This window comes from Motacilla alba, chromosome 1A (assembly GCF_015832195.1).
Source record: "Motacilla alba alba isolate MOTALB_02 chromosome 1A, Motacilla_alba_V1.0_pri, whole genome shotgun sequence".
Lineage (NCBI taxonomy): Eukaryota > Metazoa > Chordata > Aves > Passeriformes > Motacillidae > Motacilla > Motacilla alba.
In genome coordinates this window covers 49031223-49052945 of record NC_052031.1, presented here as the reverse complement: position 1 = coordinate 49052945, position 21723 = coordinate 49031223, and the positions used below count along the sequence as shown (strand labels likewise).

At 39.7% G+C, this 21723-nt stretch overlaps 1 protein-coding gene across 14 annotated transcripts in view; it reads left to right on the top strand.

Annotated features, from left to right (window-relative positions):
• TNRC6B (trinucleotide repeat containing adaptor 6B) overlaps positions 1 to 21723 on the top strand; it is a 134623-nt gene that overhangs the window by 36118 nt on the left and 76782 nt on the right. The window contains exon 1 of one of the 14 annotated variants that reach the window (XM_038155457.1): positions 7 to 15878. The exons of 12 other annotated variants lie outside the window; for them this stretch is intronic. In XM_038155457.1, the coding sequence (XP_038011385.1) occupies positions 15874 to 15878 (5 nt within the window). In that variant the 5' untranslated portion in view covers positions 7 to 15873. Of the gene's footprint in view, positions 1 to 6; positions 15886 to 21723 lie in introns of those variants that run through there. One more of the 14 variants, XM_038155459.1, reaches the window with a different exon arrangement.

Here is a 21723-nt window from a genome sequence, read left to right as displayed (position 1 = left end):
AAAAAGGGCCTTACTGTAGTAAATGGTGTGAAGCACTCTAAGTGTGCTGGGAGCATTCATTGGTTCATTGCTTGGTGCTCACCCTTTTCGTTCCTTAAAAATCCATATACGTATATATATAAAATATCAAATAGTGGATGGTGGCTGAAAAAAAAAAAAAAAGAGGCAGGATGTCGATTAACCTTAAATGTAAAAGCATAGAAATATATAAAAATATGCATTGCAATTTCAACACATGAATCAGAAATAGTTGTAAAAGGGATAATCATTCTGGAAGCTTGGCACTGATGTAGTGAGTTTGTACATGAAGTTTTTATACAGCTGCTCTTCACTGAAATAATGTGAAATATGAAAGAACCGGGGCTTTCCTTTTGGTGTGCATATGGCAGATTGGTCTTCTTTGAGCCTTATTTCTTTAGAATGCATTTTAATAAAGAATCAAAAATTACAAACAAAGCACTCTTTTGAAGATGAACAATATAAGATGCTGGTACAGAGCTTTAGGGAAAGCAGCTTGATCAGGGAAGAAAATTACTGATTTCTGTTAGGAAAAGACTTTTTCATGTGATTTTCAAACTGAAATCCAGTACTGGTTGGATTTTTTCCCTGGGTTTTGTTTGGATAGGAAGAACAGAGCCTTATCCTAGAAGTACTTCAGTGATGGCTGTATGCTGTATTCTTTTCATTAGTTAATGCAATGGTAATTCTGTTTTGATACCGTAATTAATTTTTTTTCTTTTCCTGTCATTTGGAGCAAGCAAGAAGGTGGTCTTTGGAAAATCTAAATCACAGAACTCTTTTTTTCCTAAGTGAAATTGGATGTCTTCTCATGAGAATTTCTTGTTGATGTTCACTACACTGTTGCAGAAAGGCTGGGATCTGACTTGGGGTGAAGGTCTACCTTGCCTCCTAGATAAGCTGCAACTCTAAGTGCACTGCATCTGTGACAATGAGAAACCATTTCTGAGGTAGGCAAGTTGAGGTCAGCAGAGTTCTAGTGCTGAACATGCACATTCTTTCCATCGTGGACATGAGCCAAACTTCTCAAAGTAATTGTTGTTATTTCTATCTATTCAGACTGAGCAACTTGCTGTGGTACCAAGAGATACCAAAGTTGTTGAAGTAGAAACTTTCAGAAAGTTCCAGAAGAAAAATTTGAGCAGAAATAAAAAGTAGGAGTTAGATTTCTGCTCTGCTCTCCTGAATTGTTTCTTTATATATCTAGTAGTTTAATGAAATACATTATTATAGTGAGTAATATGAGGGATGTTGTGTCGGATTTACCATAGCCTTGTGTTTGTTAGGTGTCTCATTTTAAGTGCAAGTGGAAACTAGAATTACTTTGGAGTTGATCTGATTTTTAACTGGAGCTTTTCAAATGGCTTAAAATTATCTCTCTTGAAAACTCTGGTTATTAAAGAATATGAGATTAGTGATAGGCGGTATTTTTAATTTTTGATTAATAAATTTGTGTTCAGGTGGTATCTGGAACCTTGTCATACAGATTCAGCTGTAGGAATATCATTCCTAATAATATTTTGATTGAAGTCTAAAGGTGCAGTTTTAGTAATGCAACAAAGAGTTGAAGGTAGTTGTTTTATGCAACTAATACCAGCATAATGTCAGCAAAATTCAATTGTGGGTATTGCTCTTAAATTTAAATCAATCACTTGAATCTTTCTCTACCCACAGTATCAAATTTTCAGCTAACTAACAAAATTGTCTGCCTTGACAGAGTTTACTTCTTGTCGTAAGAGAAAGAAGAAAAAAATCTGAAATTACTTCTTTGTATTATTACTTACTTGCAGTGGGGATTAGCTGAGCATCAACATACTGGACTGGGTTATTGAAAGAGGACAGAGAGGAATTCTGGAGCATCTGACAGAGGAGAAGCAGAAAAAGCTGTGGCTGTTTAGCCTTGGGATAAGAAAACTTGGGGAGGATATTATTATCCATGTGTATAGGTATCTGAGGAGGAGATTAAGGAAGATGGAATCAAATTCTTCACAGTGGTGCCTGGTGGAGAGGCAAGAAGCCCTTGGCATAAACTGAAATACAGGAAACTCCACTCAAACACAAGGGAAAAAGTTTTCTTTTTTTACTGTTAAACATGGTCAGACGTTTAGAAGAGGTTACCCAGAGAACTTGTGCCTTCATAGACCTTTAAGTGACTGAAAACTCAGCTGAGCACAACCCTAATTCTGCTTCAGCCTTCTCTAATTAACTGTGCTTTGAGCAATGGCATGGGATTGATGGTCTCAGAGATCCCATCCATCTGCAGTGACTCCGTGATTTGGTGTACCCATGTCTACTGTTGTCCTCCCAGTTGGTTTGAAATAAAATTGGAGCTTGTTAGTGAAAGGTAGATTCTAAGTTTGAATGTAAGTCTCTAATTCAAGTGTTCTCTACAGAAATAGCAGATCCACTGAAGATGCTTCCTTCCCTTTCCAGCTGTCGTTAGACTTTGTAGAATTTACTGCCTCTACAGCTATGCATATGGAGTGGTTTTTCTTTGACTGCTTCTGATTTACTTCTCAGGAAAGTTGGCCATGTAATTTAATTGCCTTTCATTAGGCAGCCTGATCTGGGTAGGTCTGTACTGAGATTACTGAGGAAGTGTTCAGAAGATATTCAGCATGGGAGTGAACTTGCACCAGAGTTCCAGAGTAGTCTGCCAGTGTTGACCTCCTAGGAAAGCCCTGCAAATTTCTTACTATTTATCTGCATTTCAATGGGCTCAAAGCTTTACTGGACAATGAAAGAACAGAAATAAAAAGATGCTTCTGAGAGACTTTAAATGGATGCAATAGTTCTTACCTAGCCACGGTTTCATGTGGAATTTCCTTTGCTAAAGTATAGCTTCAAAACCGATTACAAGGAGGCAGCATCCATGGATGATTTCTGGCACTTTATGAAACAGCTTATTTCCCCAGTTTGACTCGGGGATAAAAACTTGGCATTTTTGCCTTCTAGTATTAAACAAACACACACAAAGAAAATGCAAACAAACCCAGCAACAACAAACAACCCCACTGCAATGTTGTGAGCCTTTTTTCTGCTGTAGTGGACAGTTATTTTGGACAGATACTGAAGTTACAGCATTTTAAGATTTTTAATTGAACTGTAGGTGATACCTGAGAAGTGCTGTTTTCTGATACCTGTCACCTTTATGGGAAGGAATTACCTGGTTAAACTGTAGACAAGGTCTTCCGAAATCTTCAGTTGATCTTTTACAATATGGATATAATTTTTTTCAATTTTAAGCTAATTATGAGAAAGTTACCTATTCAAAATCCATAGTACAAGTGAGAAATGGAATTGCCACAGTCATCTCCGTCCTGTGAAAGATTTGCAGTTTATGTGCAGTGCATGTGTCACAAAGGTGTCATGGCTGTGCAACAGTCTAGTGATTTGTACTAAAAGCTGAACTTGAGAAGAAGTGAGCCTGCTGGGACTGCTGGAGCGGATCGTGGCCATCTCATACTGTTCTCCTGCTCTGGCTGAGGGCCAGTGACTCCTTGATAAATTGTTACTTCCCAGTTTTTATGTACTCTGTAACCTTCTCCCTTCTTGGCTGGCTGGTGTGAGATATAACTGTGTGTGATGCTTGATCATATTGATGCTTGATCATATTGTTTTGTTATGTGGCTAATATGTTTTGTAAGAAACCCGTTTCCCTCCTTCCCTCCCTCCCTCCCTCCCTATGAAGAAAGATATCAGTATGTTTAATTACAGGTGAACATTTTGTTAGAGGTATTCTCTCATATTTTCATCCATTACAAAGAGGTTGACCTGAACTGGCTTAGGGAGTATTATCTCCCCCCACAAAACACCTACATTTTACATGGCAGCAGCCTATTATGCCCTTATCAGCTGGAATAAGGCTTTTACTTTGCTACTGCTAGAGCAAAGATTAAGAGGCAAATGGGATCCAGAAACATCTTTCCAAAACAGTCCAACTTCTGTTGATGAGCAGGGGCAGGCACAGGGGCAGGAAGAAGAATTCTGCTGATGTCCTTAAATTGAGGTTCTGCTCCTAGCTCTAACAGCATTAATTAGCAACTCTGCTTGTGCTAATAAATTACCACCTGCTGTCACAACCAGAAATGTATGCACCCTAATGAGTGAAAGGAACTGGGTAATGAAAAACTACTCCTTTTTGTAAGATAAATGTAAATGTTTTGCTCTTCCTAACTGACACATGGAGAGGTCTGTTTGACAGTAGCTATTCAGACAAAAAGTGAGCCAAGTTCATACTCATATTTAGTAGGAAGGAAAGCCAAGCTGCTACTGCTGTTTGACATACCTCAGCTGGCTATTCCCTACCTGCTGTTTTGTAGTAATGGGAGAGAAAAGTCTTCAACTATCTTGGCAATTCGTACATCTGGAAGTGATTCACATTGTAAGAAAGGTATCAAAACAAGGTAATTTCTGTAATGTAGAAAGTGTCATTGGTTAGACCTACTGAATAGGCTTTTCCCTGGCTTGATAGTTTAATGTACTGATTCTGAGGCAAGGGTTTTTAATGAAGCCCTCCAAAATGGCAGTAATGCCAGGATGAGATTGGAACCGCTGACCATCACAAAATTGTTTAACATTTGGTAATAGTGTCTTATTTTTCTTTGACATTTCAGCAGGAAGGTTCGATGTCTTCCTGGATTTGTGTGACACTACAGTTAAAATAAAGTAGTAGCTAAATTGGCCTTACCTGGAAACAGGAATTACAGACTCCAAAAGTCATCTCATCCAGTACTGTGCCCAAAGGGGGGCGTGGGGGCCAGCTTGAAGGTTAGATGTAACTTTTTATTCAAGAGATTTTCTGGACAGTCTGTTGCAATATTAATCACCCTCACAGTGAAGAAAATTTCCCAACGTTCAGTAAGAATTTATGATCATTGCCTTTCATCTTTGAATGTGTGTGTCTGAACGTGGCCCAGTCTTCATTAAAACTTACCACTGTGTTCACTTACACAGCAGAATAGCTCCCCCCTCCCCTGGCTTAGTTTTGCTGTGTGAAAACTAAGTGAAATCAATAAGCAAGTTTACAGGCCAGTCTTTTTTTTCAGCACACTGCTATGTCAGGAGTACCTGTAAACATCACTGCTTCAATGGCACAAAAGAACGAATCCTACTTTTTCATGGTGTTGCTGAAAACTATTAAAAGGCTGCAGTGGTATACCCTGAAGTTGTCTGGTTTGGTTGGTGATCATGATAGACATTGTTATGAATTACTGCAGTGTTCTTTTGAACAGTTGAAATTCCACAAGGGTCCCTAGCATAGCTTCTGTTCCTTTGGGATAAAACATTGTTCTTACCAAATGTAAACAGTTAGCTAAAAAGCTTGTGTAACAGGGGGTTAGTTTGATGTTTTAAGGACACTCAATATTACAGGAGATACTGAGGCTTGCCTTGAGTGCCATTACACTTTTTAAATTTACTGGCAGTACTGACCTCAGCAGAGGTTGGTTTTTGTCAGAAGATCCATGCTTTGGTTTTCCAAGTAGTATCCAAATCCTAAGTCAGATTATCAACTCAGATTTGAGGTACCTGAATTTGCATATCAACCCAAATTCTGTGAAATTAATGGCAAGTTATTTCTTGAATTACCTTCAAGAATTATGTAAAGGCATAGCTGTTTTTATTTTACTGATTGATCTCTGTGTGTAGAATAACTAGCCCATTAAAGAAATGTCCGCAAACATTTAAGTCCTCTGCCTGAGATCTTAACAAGTCGCCACAGGGAGATGTGGGATGTCTGTGTTGGCCTGGATGTCTGTAGCAGACCTCTGTCACAGGCTATTGCAGTTCTGTTCGTGTGTCAGAGTGGGCTTCAGACCCAGTGGTAACTCAGGCGTGCTCTGATACCAGCATGTGAGTAGGAGAGTTCTAACTTCTTTCTTTTATACTCTTAGAGATTTGATAGGGTATTTAAGGGTGGGAGACCATTACAGTAAAACCAAATGAAAACTGGTCCAGCTAAGGATTAAGGAATATTTTCATCACCTTCATACTGTGCAGACGTTTTTAGTCCATACAGTGGAGTGAGTAACAGGACAAGTTTGCATTTGAAGGCAAGTTTACCTGTGTGTTTAATGGGCCCTGAGGCATAGAGAAAAGAATTGCCCTTTGTTTTGCAATTGAGTGGGTAGAAGTGAACGAGAAAGGAGCAAAATCTGTGTCTGTAGAGGCAGCTGTGTTTTAGCTGTGACTTGTAAGTCAAAAAAGTTACAAAAGCTGACTTGCACCCTTACAATGTAGTACTTCTGAACAATATGCAGAATTTATACACAAGCACTTTAAAATGGCAAAAGCTTCATTGTCTTCCATATTTTACCAGGTCAGTGTTATACTTAAATGTTTTGAAGTTTTTGTACTTAAAATTATAAGTATTACTGACAGGAGGACTCTTGTCTGAGTATTCTAAGCAAAAATATTTTAAAATTAGGCATTTGCCTCTGAAAGTTAGAGTGGAAAAGGTTTTCAGTTGTCATTTCATGATTTTTAAGACTCCGCATTTCACGTCCTCAGTGATTTTCTTTTTTCTTTTTTTCCTTTCAAACCATGAACAAATACAGGCACCTTTCATACACCTCAGCTAACCTACAGGTTCATGTAATGCTGTTTTGCAAGTATTTTCTTAATATGTGGAAAGAAACGGAAGCCAGATGACCGACCGTTAAGAAAAAAATAAGGAAGTCACACAGAAAAAAGTCAACTTTGGAAGTGAAGTTCCCACTTATTATCACAATGTGTTTAGTCTACACCGCTGCTGAATATTGAGAGAGGAAAATGTTTTGGGCAGTCTACATTCTAAGTGCGGATGCTTTGGCACTTCTTTGCTGAGGATTTTATGGTGCTCTCTTCCAGATGTCTTGTGGTGAGAGCAGGCTAGTTTGTTTGGGCTCTCCCCATGCCCCAAGATCTGCATTTGTCCTGTGTAGGAAGTGCACAGAGCCTGCTTCTGAATTTTCAGTCTCATCTGACCAAGAGACTGCTTCACACTTGTCTTAGTGAAAATATATTTTTCATTCCAGTTTGCTTGATTTTATAAGTATGATACTGCAAAATATCATAGTGTCACATATCCTGGATACTTTGATTGTTATCTCTAATTATTCCAGTTGGTAGTAATTATGATTGCTGGAGAATGGAGGATGTCCTGATTTGCTGCTGTCTTGCAGAGCTTACTGTACTTTGAAGGGGAGAATATTTGCATTCTGATCAAATTCTTAAAATCCTGAAGCCTCTGTATTCCAGACACCACCACCCACTTCTCCACCTACTCCTGTCCTCTAGTCCCTTTCCAGGAATTCCAGAAAAAAACTATTTGCTGGACACTCTATTGACATCTGGAGTTCCTTGTCCAATAAGTGGGGGGCTTTTAGGTTTGTTTAACCTAAAAAAAGGCTGTTCCTTTTTTCTCTCTCCCAAAGTTGCCAACTTCCTCAGGAGCTGCCAGGCTAACTGCCCTCCAATGTATCATTTTTATGGATGGCTGAACATTGCTCTCTTTTCAGCATTTTGTTGCTATTTAGATGGCAGCTCTTGGATGACACCTACCATGGGAGTCAGCTAACAGACTTAAGGAATAGCAAGCAAAATCATCTAAGGTGTAGTGGTAGACTTGGCAGTGCTGGGTTGATGGTTGGACTTGATGGTCTTGAAGATCTTTTCCAACCTAAATACGATTCAATATGGGCTTTTAATAATTTTGAGTCCTGTCTAAATTAGCATTTTCTCTATATTCTTAATGTAAAAATACAGTTTAGATTAATTCCTGTAGTATTTACACTAAGCTAGTGCCACTAATTTTGATTTGCTAAGAATTTAGTTTTTGAACTGCTAGCACAAGTCAGTGGCATCATAAATGTGTATGAATTACAGTCCTATTTTTTTCCCCTTTTTGTATCAAATTTGAGATGTTCACTGCTTTTTCCTCTGCTTCAATCTCACAAAAAAAAAAATTCATCAATTTTTTGGATATTTTTTGTGTGTACACCCACAGTGGTTGAATGGTTGAATCTTCCTTTCAAGGGGATGAAGGAAGGAAAGGGGAAAAAACCACTACTGCTTTTATGTTATGTAAATGAGTTTGTGATGTCTTCTTGTTTGTGTGGAAAAAAATAGAAATTTTGATGACTATGTGCTGTGATTTAGGTATACCAGAGGTTAAAGTAGAGAAAGGTAAATGGTCACAGTTCTAAGATGCAGATACTAGCCTTGATGAAGTGACCATTATTGGTTAAAGAAAGGGAGGTAAGGAAAAAAAGCAAGCTCTTAATTTCCATGGAAAAGATATTACTTACTTTGTATGACTAAAAATATTATACTATGTGGTAAACATGGTATGAATTAAAAACTTGTTTACAGAGATATTGTCCAGGTCTTAAGCTGCATTGCTCCTCTGGCATGCTGTGATCTGGAGAGCTGCTATGATTTCTTTTTCTCCTACCTAAATAGATTGAATTCGCTGGACTCTTTGCCCTAAGTCAAAATTCTTCATATTTGGGAGTCATACTGGTTTTTGGGTTACTGCATGCATTTGAATATTCGTGACAGTTACAGCTTGTAGAATTTTCTGCCTGGATAGCCAGCTGTTCCTTTCCTGACATTTCAAACTGAAGAACTGTACATGAAGGCAAATTACTCAGGGAAGATGTTCAAGTCACTTGGAGAGATCCATTTACAGATTTTTCGCAGCAATAAATAGTGCTTTTATTTTAAAAAAAGTCAATTTAGGGAAATCCTCTCTTACAGTAATCCACTCAAAAGACATTATTTTCGTATTCTGTTTTTACTTTGGGTGTTTTGTTTTGGGCTGGCTTGCTTTTATTATTATTATTTAACTTAGCATATTATGGTTCCTTTAATGAGAACAAAGGAAAATGGGTTGGTGCCAGCTTCAACCAAGATGCCAGAAATTCCTTTGCTTAAGAGGTTTCCGGCCCAATGATTGAACTCCCTATGCTAAAACTAAAGACAAGTTAGAAAAATTTGTAGCAAGATAGTGGGCTATCTCACCAAAAATAAATTTAAAAAAAAAAACCAAACAACAGAACAGTAAAAACCACTAAGCACAGCATAGCTTCTTTTTAGCTAAGGAAAAAAGAAAGATTGGACTAGAATAAGGCTTCCAGTCCAAAAATTTTTCTTGTCTTTTCTGAGCTATCCTAAAAGTATTTTTAAGAAATCTGCTTTTAGTAGAGTTCAGGAGCATGTCTAAAGGCACCGTATAAAGAAGGGCTCCTGTTGTGGTAAAGTGTTGGTAGACATGAAAGAAGTTTTTTCTTAAATATTCTGACCTGGTCAGATGAAAAGGCTTGCTGCTGTTTTAAAATGTGTAAAGCTCCAAGGCTTAAACAGGGTGAAGGAAGGCTTTAATGAATGAAATTACTATTCCTTTTGAAATTTGTAGTAACGGCTGTGGTTGAGGGAAAGTCAGTTGGATCAGTCAACTGGCATGGTAATTCGCATGCTGTAAATAACAACTAGAAAGCAACACTTACTGTATCTATAGGTGGGATGACATACTGTATCTATAGGTGGGATGACATACTATACCATTTCCCTGAATGTCTGTTTATTTGAAAGATGCATGGAAGTGTTTGAGGCCAGGCTGGATGGGGCTTTGAGCAGTCTGGTAGAAGGTGTCCCTGCCCACAGCAGAGGGGTTGGAGCCAGATGATCTTTAAAGGGCCTTTCTGAGAAAAACCATTCTATGATTCCCTTTTCATTCTCATTCATATAATTGCATTAAACAGATAACTGTTTCCCTTTTCATTGATACGTTGGCAGTTAATAGGATTTTAGGAACCGGTTAGGATAGAACTATAGCCCTTCAAGATGCTTCTGGGTTGATAATGAGCAGGTTAAAAAATTCTAAGAATACTAATTTACACAAGTTTCATTACATGTTGTGTTACTGGAATGTACTTATTTAATGTCCAAGGATATGGATATAAAGACTCGATCAACATTTAGGTGTAGACAACCATTGGTGGGAGATGATTGTGGGGGTCAATTTTTTCAGTTCCTAGAGTAGTTAAGTCTCATGCAATGGCTCTTCATCTTTTTATCTTTCCCAAATAAGTTTGGAGTCTGTTGTGCAGTTCTGGTCAAGTGAGGCAGAGAAGTAAGAAACTATATTATAATTATCCATATATCAAACTTCTGTAGCTTCGTAGAGAAGAGACCAAAATTGATTTCTCCACTAACAGAAGGGTTTCAGGACAAGACAAATAATTATCTGTTCTGGTTATGTCTTATAACAGCTAATCATGTGTGTGTTTTGGGATTAGCTGCAGTATATGCTAGTTTTTGTCCAGCCACTGAAAGAGGTGAAAACAATTTATAGGAAGAGCTCTGCATAGATCTCAATATACTGTTAGAACCTTGGCATGAAAGGAGAACTGGCTGTGCAGGAAGCTGGGATTAGTGTGGAAAGTAGAGGGGCAGTGATGTGTGACAGAGATTCGTAGGAAATGAGCTTTCAGTTCTGTTGTTCACCCAACAACTTTGTTAAAAGGCAGATTGAAAGCTTTCTCTTTCTGCAGTCTGGAAAGGGCATTTGGGGAATTGAAGAAGTGGAGGCTTAGTGGTAGATTATTTATAGGCTCAACAGTGAGGGAAAGTATTGCAGCAGACTGAGGAAAAATTAGGTGGAAAAGCGACTGTTTGCAAAATTTGGTGAATAAAGTTTTCCTTCTGACTCATTATTTTTCCTGAGCACATCATTAATGTATAGGGTCAGAACTAAGCTTGGGCTTGAAGTCTTGTGTCATTCTTAAGCTGAAGTTTTTAGACCTTGTATTCTTTCTTTTGTTCCTGGCAAAATATGAATGAGGTCTGAGCTTAGTATGACTTCAAAGCAGTATTGCAATATAAGTTTTGAATAATAATAATAATTCCTAAAATGTGTGGATAGGTGCCTTTGTGTAAGGGATGCAAAAGCTGCTCTAACCTTTTCAGAAACCAAACATGCTTTTCCTCTGTCGGATGCTTTTAGTTGTGGTATTTTTCTCTGAAGAAACTATTTACATTATACTTTTGATTACTATCATTAAAAACCACTGCCAGCTTGGTTTTCACAATTCTGCAGCGTAAAATATCTCGCTATTTGCTAAGTGTGGAAGGGGAGGACCCCAAAAAAACCCTAGTTTTCCTTAGAGTGAGTGTTTTGTCCTTGAAAAATGTTTGAACACTTGAAAGTTTTGCACTCCTGTAGAAGGAGAGGTCATCACTCTTGCACAACGGCTTAGGTGAAATTGCTGTGAAGACTAAAAAAAAGTATGTTGGTACAGCCAGAATTAGGTATCATCTTTAGTTTTCAGAAGTGTTGGGCCTCAGCATCCCTGTCTATCCAGGGAAAATAATTTAGAAGTGATCTGAACCATCCATTATCCAGGACTGAGACTGTTTTTAATAGAAAAAATAATGTTTCCCTTGAAATAAACCATTTGGCGGTTTTAAGTGCACCCAACGAAAAGTTAAGACTTTTAATTCTATTCTTTAATTTATGGGGTTCTTTGCTTGCTTTTTATTATTAGAAATGGTGAAACTAGGAAACATAGTCCTTGCATACATGTCCCTACCCTGAGTTATGCTTTTAGCCTGATCTCAGGAAAGACAGGCGTGCCCTTTTAACTTGAAGAGTTCTGCTTGGTGGGATTGTAATCCCGGGCAGTGGGACTGCTGGGGACTGGCTGGGGAGCTGGTGAGTAATCTGTAATCTGCCTCCCGTTATCTTGCATCTCTTGCTGCACCCCACTTCTGGGGTTGGGAGAGGGAGATTTGGAGAAATCTGATGAGCTGCAGTAGGGTAGAGGGCACATGGGCTTCAGTTCACTTTGGCAATAAATTCTGCCTTTTTTCCTTTAATATTTGAGGAGTCAAACTTCAACAGCAATAGAAAAGACAGTTGGTGACACAGCATTCGTGCTATGAGAAATTTGTTAGTATTTGAGGTTTCTGCTGAGGAGCTGTGTTAGTAGGAGATTAATTGACTTTTCCACTGTCATAGTATCAGCTATGAAGAATGTTCTGGGGAGAAAAATAAGTCTTATATATATTGCCATGGGTGTATAGGCAGTATAGAAAGCCCAGTGGGTGGGGTCCAGTCTTGGGACGATGAGGGTGCAGCCTTCAAAGTAAGATATGACATCAAACTGTAGGACTTTGAGCCCAAACAAAATGCCAGCTCATGAAAGAGGGAGTTTTGCATATGGACTAGGATGAACTCAGATCCTTTTACATCTGAGTTAAGAGTTACAAGTCAGACTGACCAAGTCTCCTTTTTGAGATGACAGCTGGAGGGTGTGGATACCTCAGTTCCAGTGGACACTGGAGCATGTGTGTGTACATAATATTGAAGCCTAATTGCTTGATTCTTATTGATAGGTCATCAAAAAGAACGGGCTCTTACTAGAACCACAATACAGCTCAATATGAATTAAAAAACTTATAAACCTATTCCTCTCCTGTCTCAGTTGAGATACTAGTGCAGGGAATCCACGATTGTAAGCATCTCTCTTAATGTGCATGTATATGTCTGCTCGTACTGGATACTGTCCTCATAGGAGCACTGTGAGGCTTCATTAAAGATTTTAAAGTGCTTTATGATCCTCACATGGAAGGAGCTTAGAAATGAACTGTTTGTAATCAGATAAGTTAGTAGCACATAAAAAGGCTATAACCTATTAACACTGACTATTAACAGCCTGTTGGCATCAGAATAATTAATGGTTGGGGTTTTGAGATGCAAATGCCCTCTGAAAAGGAAGGTGCAGGTTTTGGATATGCTGTATATTTTTATGCTCTACTCCATTGTTTTTTGAACTACTGTGATGCATAACAAACAAACAAAACCCAACAAACCTCCCAAATCAAACAAAAACCCAAAAACTTTTTGTTAACCATCTTAATCAATATGCCAACAAGAATAGGTGAAGAATTAATGCCTTTCAAATGGTAGGTTTGTGGAAAAATTTCAATTAAAGCTACAGTTATTCAAGAATTACCCATACTAGCCTCTCTAAATATTTTTGATTCACTAATAATTTGCTTACTTTCTGATTAAAAAATAGAACATTGGCAAGGTGAAATTTTATAGCAATTATTTCAACTTGGATACATAGCAACTCAAGTGAGTGCTTGCTTCTGAAAGTCATCACAGTATTATCAGCTCCTTGAAGTAAAGGCTTCCAGGACTTCAGAATGGAGAGTTGGCAAACCCTAGTGAAGTTAAGAGGCTTTATAGGTCTCAATAAAAAAATTTAGCTTTTGAGAGGGAATAAAATTCTGTAGCTTAATGCATACTGTCATACTCAGTGTGAACATGCATAGAACATGTAGCTGCAGTACTTTATGCATTTCTTCAGGAGGGGGTAGCTGTTTCACAGATGTGCATTTACATTTCCTTTTATGAAACTGTGTGAATCGGATGCCTAGCAGTTGGTTTGGATTTTGTCATTAGGAATTTAGAGCGATTGTGGTGTTCTCTTTGGGTTTTGCCACAAATAAGATGTTTCCTGAGTTTTCACCACATTTCCTAAATTGCTATGTTTGGATTAGACCAGCCACAAAACACTCTAGTCTGCAACATCCAGCAGGACAATTCTCTGCTCTGGTTTAGGCAGAGCAACCTGAGCAGTTATATCCAGCTGCTTTTATTTCATTAAGCACCCCAGAGTGCAACTCACATTAGCTATTGCCAGAGTTTCTTGAGCCTGCAGAGACAGATGGTCACAGTGCAGGCTGTGTAGTCCTGTTGAAGAAATCCTGTCAGTGGCAGAATCCCCGTTTGAGTTTCTGTACCTTATCGTGAGGGTGGGAGCAAAACACATCAGAACCAGAGCCACGCTAGCCTTGCATGGCCTCCTGCAGAGGCCAGTGGCTTATATTCTATAATAATGAATACTAATGATTTTTATTCTCATTCATAAGATGTGCAGCTTCTGCTCCCCTCAAATTAATTCCTTTGGAGTGCCCTCCCATGGATCTCCAAGTTAGTTTCATTCCATGGTATTGTCATGAATGGGTGATTTAGATGCTTAAAGAATTCCTGCCAAAGGTATTGGCAAAAGCGCCATGTCTGTGACAGAGTTCAAGATGCGTTTGGATAATGCTCTCAGGCACATGGTGTGATTCTTAGGGTGTCTTGTGCAAGGTCAGGAGTTGGATTTTTTTTCCTCCAACTCAGAATATTGCTTACTACTTGGATGAAGCGTAGCAAGGAAAATCAGATCATAATCAATTTGAAGAAATTTGTGCAGAGACTGGGGAACACAAACAAAACAAAAAAAAAGTAGGAGTGCAAAGGGTAAGGGAGACCCATTAAATCACGAGGTTCAGATTGGACCCGCTTTCCAGACTTAGCTTCTCACTTGATCAGTGGCTTTATGTCTGAAGGATTTAGCAGCACTTAATCTTTGGCTAATTTTACACAGAATGATTAAGTAGAAGTTAGTGTAAGCACAGCAGCAGTGTACCTGCAGGTCTGAGATGGCAGTATCCATACTATACTTGCTGTAGCGTATTTAAAGCAATTTGCACACACCCAGACACAAAGTCTGTACCAAGTCTGTTACAAGTGCTCCCGTGTTCAGGTGTGTTTTGGCTTTTTTACTTTCTACATCGTTACTATATTACGACGCATAACTGCACAGAATAAAAAACTTGTATATTTTAAGGGCTCGATCCTGAGGGTGCTCCCAAGAGCTTCCCGAGCGAGCGCTCAGCTCCCTCCCCAGGCGCGGGTCCATTGCATAGTCAGCTCCAGCGTTCCCTACCTGTGTTGGGCTGACTCAGGAGCAAGTCTCCTCACAGCAGGATCATACCCGCGTCACCGTATCCTTTTGCTGAACTGTATTCCTCACAGTTTCTGCACATTCAGGGTAACATCTGGGACTATCCCGCAGATTTTTTTTTTAATGTTACAAGATGCTGGGATTCTCTGTTTCAGCCGCTGTTAGAGCAGTTATCTAAGGAAATTGTTGGGCAGAGGCTGTGGAGTGTCTGCCTAATGGCCGAGTTGCAGCCTGAGACTTAAAGCAGGCACGGCAGCCGGGGAGACCGAGTTCACTCTGCTGTCCTGCGGATGTTCCCGTGTCTGGACCTTGATCTCGGCTTTATGCGTGCGTGTGGTGTGGGCAGTCCGGTCACGGCCTGGATTAACTTTGGTCTGAGCACGAACCTCCTGTCCTTGCGTCAGGAGGGCGTTGCGCTTAAAATGGGGGTTCCTCCAAGCGAGCGCTGGGGTCGGCGTTCGCGGCGCGCCGCAGAACAGCGCGGGTGGCTGGGGGGACTTAACATTCACCGTTCGCCGCTTGTCGGCTCCGCAGCCCTCATGTGGAATTAGCATAATTGGCTACTGTCTTTTTAGCCGGTTTTAAAGGGAACAGCTCCATCTGGGCCGCCCTCCCTATTCTCGGGGCTCCCCACCGTACTCTCCCTGGGCCCCGTCTCTGCCCGGCGGGGGAGGCCGGCCCGGCGCGGGCAGGGCGCTGTCCCTTTAAGGCGGGCGGCGGGGCGGGCCCGGGCGGTGAGTGACAGCGCGCGCGGGGTCACGTGAGCCGCCCGTATTTGAAGGTCACAAAAAAGCTGCTTCCTTTAGAGAGAGCAAGAGGGAGCGAGAGGGAGGGAGCGAGCGGAGAGAGCGAGGGAGCGCAGCCAAAATGGCCGACGGAGCGTCTGCTGGGTTCTGAACGTTTGAAATTAAAAAAAAAAAAGAGAGAGCAAAAAAAAAAAAAAATTAACAAAAAAGGAAAAAAAACTAAGCAAAAATAGCAAAAACACAAAACCATTTTTGGATTTTTTTTCATTTCCATTTCTACCTTGTATGCCTCAACTCGCTGGATTTAAGCACTGCTGCACTTTATGAGGTTAGTGGTACGTTTATGTTTTATTGTTTTTACCTATCAGTTGATTTCTTTAAGAGCCTGAGCTGACCGTTTCCATCCGTGGCTTGGCAGAGGTGTGTTTTCTAGCACAAAGACTTGCTTCAGATCTTGTCTGCTTGTACGTGTGCGGCACTTTTAGTGGATTTTTTGGGGTTTTTAGAAGGAGCTCTCCGTACAAGTGCGGTGTGGATTTGGAAGATATTTGTAATTTAAAACACCTAGGCAAATTACAGAAGATCGTTTGTATTTTTCGAGCTGGTGAAGTACAAGATAGTGCTGAAAATCTTGTTTTATTTAAATAGAGGCTTTTAAAAGAGAGATTTCTTCCCCCCAGCACCCGGAGCTCTTAAATCTGCTGCAAAAATTTGCATGTATAAAACCGGGCTCGCATTCTTTCTGCTGCTGGGTCGGCGCGGGGCCGGCCGGGGCCGTGCCTTCCGCGGGAGCGGGCTCGGAGCCTCCCCGCCGAGCTGCCGCGGGGAGCGGTGCGGGGGCCGGGGCTCCGGCCGGGCCCGCCGCTGCCGCGGGGCTCCCGCGCGGGCTCGGCCGGGGCTGGCGGCCCATCCGGCGTGCGCCAGGTATTCAGGAATGTGCGGGATGCTGGCCGCTGCCGGGGTTTTGCGTTCTACGGGAAGCAAGCGTTCGTCTCCACCTTAGTAAGTGTAGGAAAAGGGCTGCGCTTTCTCGTCCGTCCCCCCCCCCCCCCCCCCCCAGCCTTCTGTGTTGCTAAAAATTTAAATCCGAGTTATTTTTGCAACTCCCTCCAGAACCAAGCAGAAAATTAAAGGGAAATAGCTGGAGCTTGCTTTCTGAGAACAGGCCCCTCCTCCTGCATTGTAAGAGTGTGATGTAATGCTCCTTTCTGTGGGGTTAAATGAAAAAATTTCTGTGGTGGTGTGCATTATATTTTACCCCTTCCTCACAGGCATTGCCTTGTGATATTTTTGTGGCTGAACATGTAAGCAGCAGATAATTCTGCAAATAATCGTGTGAATGTACTCCATGCTGCAGTGTATTAGTGTAGCGATTGTGGTTAGCAGGTCAACTTTATAAACCTACAAGATGCCTCATATTTTATATTTCTTTGTGACCTTACATGCATATATTAAACACAAATGGAGGAGACAGATTTCAGTAAACTTATTGAAAATGTATCTGGCTGTTGTCGTTATAGTCTTTTACATCTTGGGACTTTTTTTTCTGCACTGGCTAGCAAATATTCAGAATTGTTCCGCAGTGTGTTGTTTCTCGTGGAAATTAGGAGATGGTATCTTTGGAGGTTTTTTTTAAAATTTTAAATTAGAGGAAGCCAATAAAAGAGAACTCTGCTCAAATTTTAGCTTGTGTTTTTTGCTGGTAATTTTGGTCATTAAGCATTTAATAGTTAATACATGTGTTACTTCAGTTAATACATGAAGTAACACGTGCACTTTGCTTAGGGTTAATGAACTTACTAGATTCCACCCTCATGTTGCTGGCAGGTATCTGAGGAAATGCTATAAAAGCATTCTGTGTCTTTGACATTATGTACCCTGATGGCTTTTGTTATTCAAAACTTTCTTGGGCTCAGTGGAGATCTGGATGTAGCCAGAATATGTTGAATCTACCTGTTGATTGACAAACAATAGTTAGACATTAGAACTGTTTTCAAATGTAGTCTGAAGTAGGAATATTCTCAGATTTGGTGCTTACTGGACAGAAACATCAGTTACTGCAGTTTATTTGATAATTGCTGTCGAATGGGATGGCTGAACTGAGGAAGTAAAGAAAACCCAAGTTGTGTCCTGAGCTGGCAGTATTGTAGGATGTAGTGTTCCCAGAATCCGCACTTCAGAACAGTACTTGCCTTTTCTGTGTATTTTTTTGCTTTCATGCCTTACTGCCTACGTTACACACTTGCAGAATGTGTAGATGTTTGCACATATAGCTTGGTGGTTAAGGTGATGGAATACAGCGTGTTTCCCAATAACTGCTACTGCTCCTAGCTACAGAAGCTGTTGTGGGTCAGACAAAAGGCAGCTATTGAGAATAATAGAAATCATTCCAATAAGGAGTCTGTCAAACATTTGAGCAGCTTTGTGAGACTGTAATTGTGAATAGGAAAGACCAATTAAAATAATTCCTCTTACAAATATGCTTTTGACCCCTCAGATCTCACTGCGGGCTGTGTTGAGTACTGTGCAGTCTGTGCAACCATAGGATTTTAAGTGTGAATCTGGGCAATTCACAGCGCTGTTTGTATTCGGTGCATTCCTGCAGTACAGCTGGGAACAAAACACATTCGAGAGACCTGACTTGAGTTGCAATTTCTAGATCAGTTTGAAGCTTACAGAGGCATGGGGGCAGGGCAAGGTTTTTTTGCTTCGTTCAGTTTGCAGTGACGATGCTGAGTTCAGAAGTTTTATTAAATTTTTCTGTTTGCATTTGCATGTCAATTATCGTTGGTATCTACAGGAATCAGTCCCTTTCCAAAGCAGGCTGTTTTAGTAGGATGAAAGCTACAGTGAAGTCTGTAGTCAGCAGAACCCCTGGAGATTTTTACACTACATCTAAGAGATTCTTGAGAAATAATTGACAAGAAAAGCCTTATTACCATTGAGCTTCAATATACAGGAGTCTGCCACTCTAATGGGAAAAAATTCAGGGAAAACAAGTGACTGAAAGATCAGTGTGCTTAGTTTCAGTTGCTTTTCTTTTAGCCTCTTTCTCTCCTGCTGAGAAGGAAGAAAAAGAAACTTGGTAAGATCATGCAGTCTTTGCCAGCTGATTTCAGCTGAACTTAACCTTTTTAAGATTTTTGTTTCTTACTTATCAATAGGTGGCTTAGTAGAGGAGAAAGTGTCAAATCTATGAGGAAAAAAATCCACAGAAATAGAGTATTTCTGGAAGAGAATTTTTGTCTACAAGTTTCCTAGTACCCCTTTAGAAAGTTGTCTTGCATCTTAAGACAGAGTTCTTTAATTCTGATCATTATGGATCTACATTCCTTTTGGACCAGAGTGGAAGGTGAGAAGTTTAACTTAACAGTGTATTTTGAACAATATTTCTTGGAAGCTGCACCCTTGGTACTCTCTTCAGCTGGTAGTAGTTTATAACTGAAAAGTTTCAGTTTTTGCTTTAATTGATTAGGAAACCATCTATGGCCTTCCTAAGAGCTGTTTCACCTTGTTAAGTGTTGGTTTCCTGTTTAAACAGCTCAATATTTGAGGCAAGAAAATAAGATACATTGGATGTTTAGCTCCAAGGACCTGTATTTCCTGCCCAGTCAAGGGAATTGGATATAAGTATCAGGGTTCTAGTTTTGTTACCTTAGATTTCAAGTAGCTAAACCTTAAATATTGGGCTAACATTATTGCTCCAGAATTAATGATGTAAAATTCAGGCTAGATTAATACAAAGATGTATTTCTTCTGAAATCTTCAGTTGCTAATGTAATGCTAGCATTAGCAGTCTTGCATGGTATGATAGCATGTGCCATATTTCAAATGTTGGACAAACAAGTTGCTTGAAGTTGGGTGTCAAGATAACAGGTTTTGGGCATTTCAGCGTTAAAGGCAAATGTGGAGCTATCATGGAGAAAAATCCTATATATTGAGAATATTTCTGTTTTGTTGTTGTGATGGTGTCATAATTGCTCTTTAGAACAGTGGAGATAGGGTGACTTTTTGTATTTGCGGTGAATTCCAACTCCAGAGCTGTACATTTAGCACTTGTCAGTGTACAAGTTCTTTACACATAGGCTTCCTACTAAAGACCACAAGAGGGGGTTTTGTTTTTGTTTGTTTGGGGTTTTGTTTTGTTTTGGTGGGTTTGGGGTTTTTTTCTTGCTGAGACAAAACATATATTCTGGGAACAGCATGAATATATGCAAACCCTGATTTATTTTTGTTTTGTGCCATCAACAGACTTCTGAAGGGAATTCCTAAGGTTAGTGGATATTGTCATTTTAAAGGCTGTTTTCCTGTCTGTCTACAGTATGCTGGCATTATAGTTTAGGGATTAAATGCCCTGCTGTTACAACAATTGTATATTTTTAATAATTTCTGAGAAGTTGTGTCTTAAGAGCTGGTTGATGTGATATTTGGGTGTTTTAGCCTGAGTAAATTGATGGACTTCTCATTCAAAATATTGTACTTTAAGGACTACTTTTAATTAGCCTGTCTAGTCACGTGGGAAAACATAACACAAGCTACAACCCTTGGAGTTTTGTTCAGATACCTAAGAGAAGATAGATTAATAAAACACGAGATGTACTTTAAAGACAGAACAAACCAAAATAGGTTGAACACCGTGGAACAATGTGTGCTAATACATCTGGAGATAGTGAGGGCAGTTCTGTTAAAAAACTACAGTTAGTAGGAATGAAATGACTACTCCTCCTTTACAGTGCTACCATTTGTGTCTGAACTCAATTAAGTGGATATTTGTGTATGTCAGGCAGAGAAAATAATCTAAAAATACCTTGACACTGGTAGGTGGAAAAAAGCTTAAAAGTATAAAGCATGTTTATATTATTAAAAACGTGTGTTAAATTGAGACTTTTAGAAGTGAAATGTGACCTTGGAATTTACTACAGCAAAATCGAAACAAGGCATCAAGATACAATTGTGTTTGATTTCATGCCAGCAGGGGAGTTCTTCTCTTAGGATGGGATGTGTGAGGCCACATTTTAGCAGTGGGGGAGATCAACAAATTTTGAGTTAGGTCCAATAAGAGCAGCAAGAAATAATACTGGGAGGTAGTCCAGCGAAAAAACACTTCAGCTTTTTAAGGCTTATTTTTATACATACATTCTCTGCAAACAAAGAAGTAGCTGACTAATTTGTGTCAGAAGAGCATCATTTTGACATACAGCTCCATCGTAGTTGGTTGTGCTTTGAACAGCAATAGTTACTTCAGCAACCAAAAAGCAGAAAGACATGAATTTTTTAAATCAAGGTGACCATTCTCTTTTAGTTCCTTGAAATTACATGAAACCCCACTATGCATGTTAAAATTATAAGGGAAGCATGCTCAACTTACCCAGTGTGCTTAGCACACGCAGAGTTAAGACTTCCTGAAGTACAGGTCTGAGTATAGCAGCTGAACCAATTTAAACTAAAGCAGAATATTGCCTTAATTTCTGAATCAGAGAAGTGTTTCTTTAAAAAATAAAACAACGGCAAAATTACTTCTGGTATTCTCAGTGGGGTTTTTTCCCCCTTTTATGCACAGCATTTGCTGAATAGCATAGTCATAAATCTGCTGTCCACTTGTAATCTCAGTGGCTACTGGGCACAGCCTCCGTGTACATAGGAAAATGGCAAAACTTAAGCTGCAGTGAAACTGCTGGAATTGGGTTTTTAAAACGGCTTTTTTAGATTCTGAGTTTTTTGAGCTAGTTGACCTATATGAAAATAGGAAAGGTCAAATGTATAATCTGTTAATGCCACTTAACCATTAATTAGAGTTGAGCTTAATTGTCCCATTTTACATGTGCTCTGTGGCAAATACACACTAATGTGTTGTCATTCTGGTTCATTGTATGTTTGTGAACTTGGTTGTGCCTGAGCTGTCCAGTTTTCCAGGATGCAGTGTCCTGTGTCACTTAAACCTTCCTTAAAATAAGTCTTCAGTATTTTCTTCCACTTTTTTCCCCCGATTTGAATTTTAGAGTTGGTAGTAGAAGACACTGCAACTTTATATTAGGGTGCTAATGTAGCAGCGTTCATGCTCTTGTTGCAGCTTCCGTATTAGTATTTATATTTTTAATTGTATGTAATTTTGCTTAAGCAATCGTGCCAGATTCAGGGTCTGATTTAAAACACATGGTTCTAATTCTGTGTTG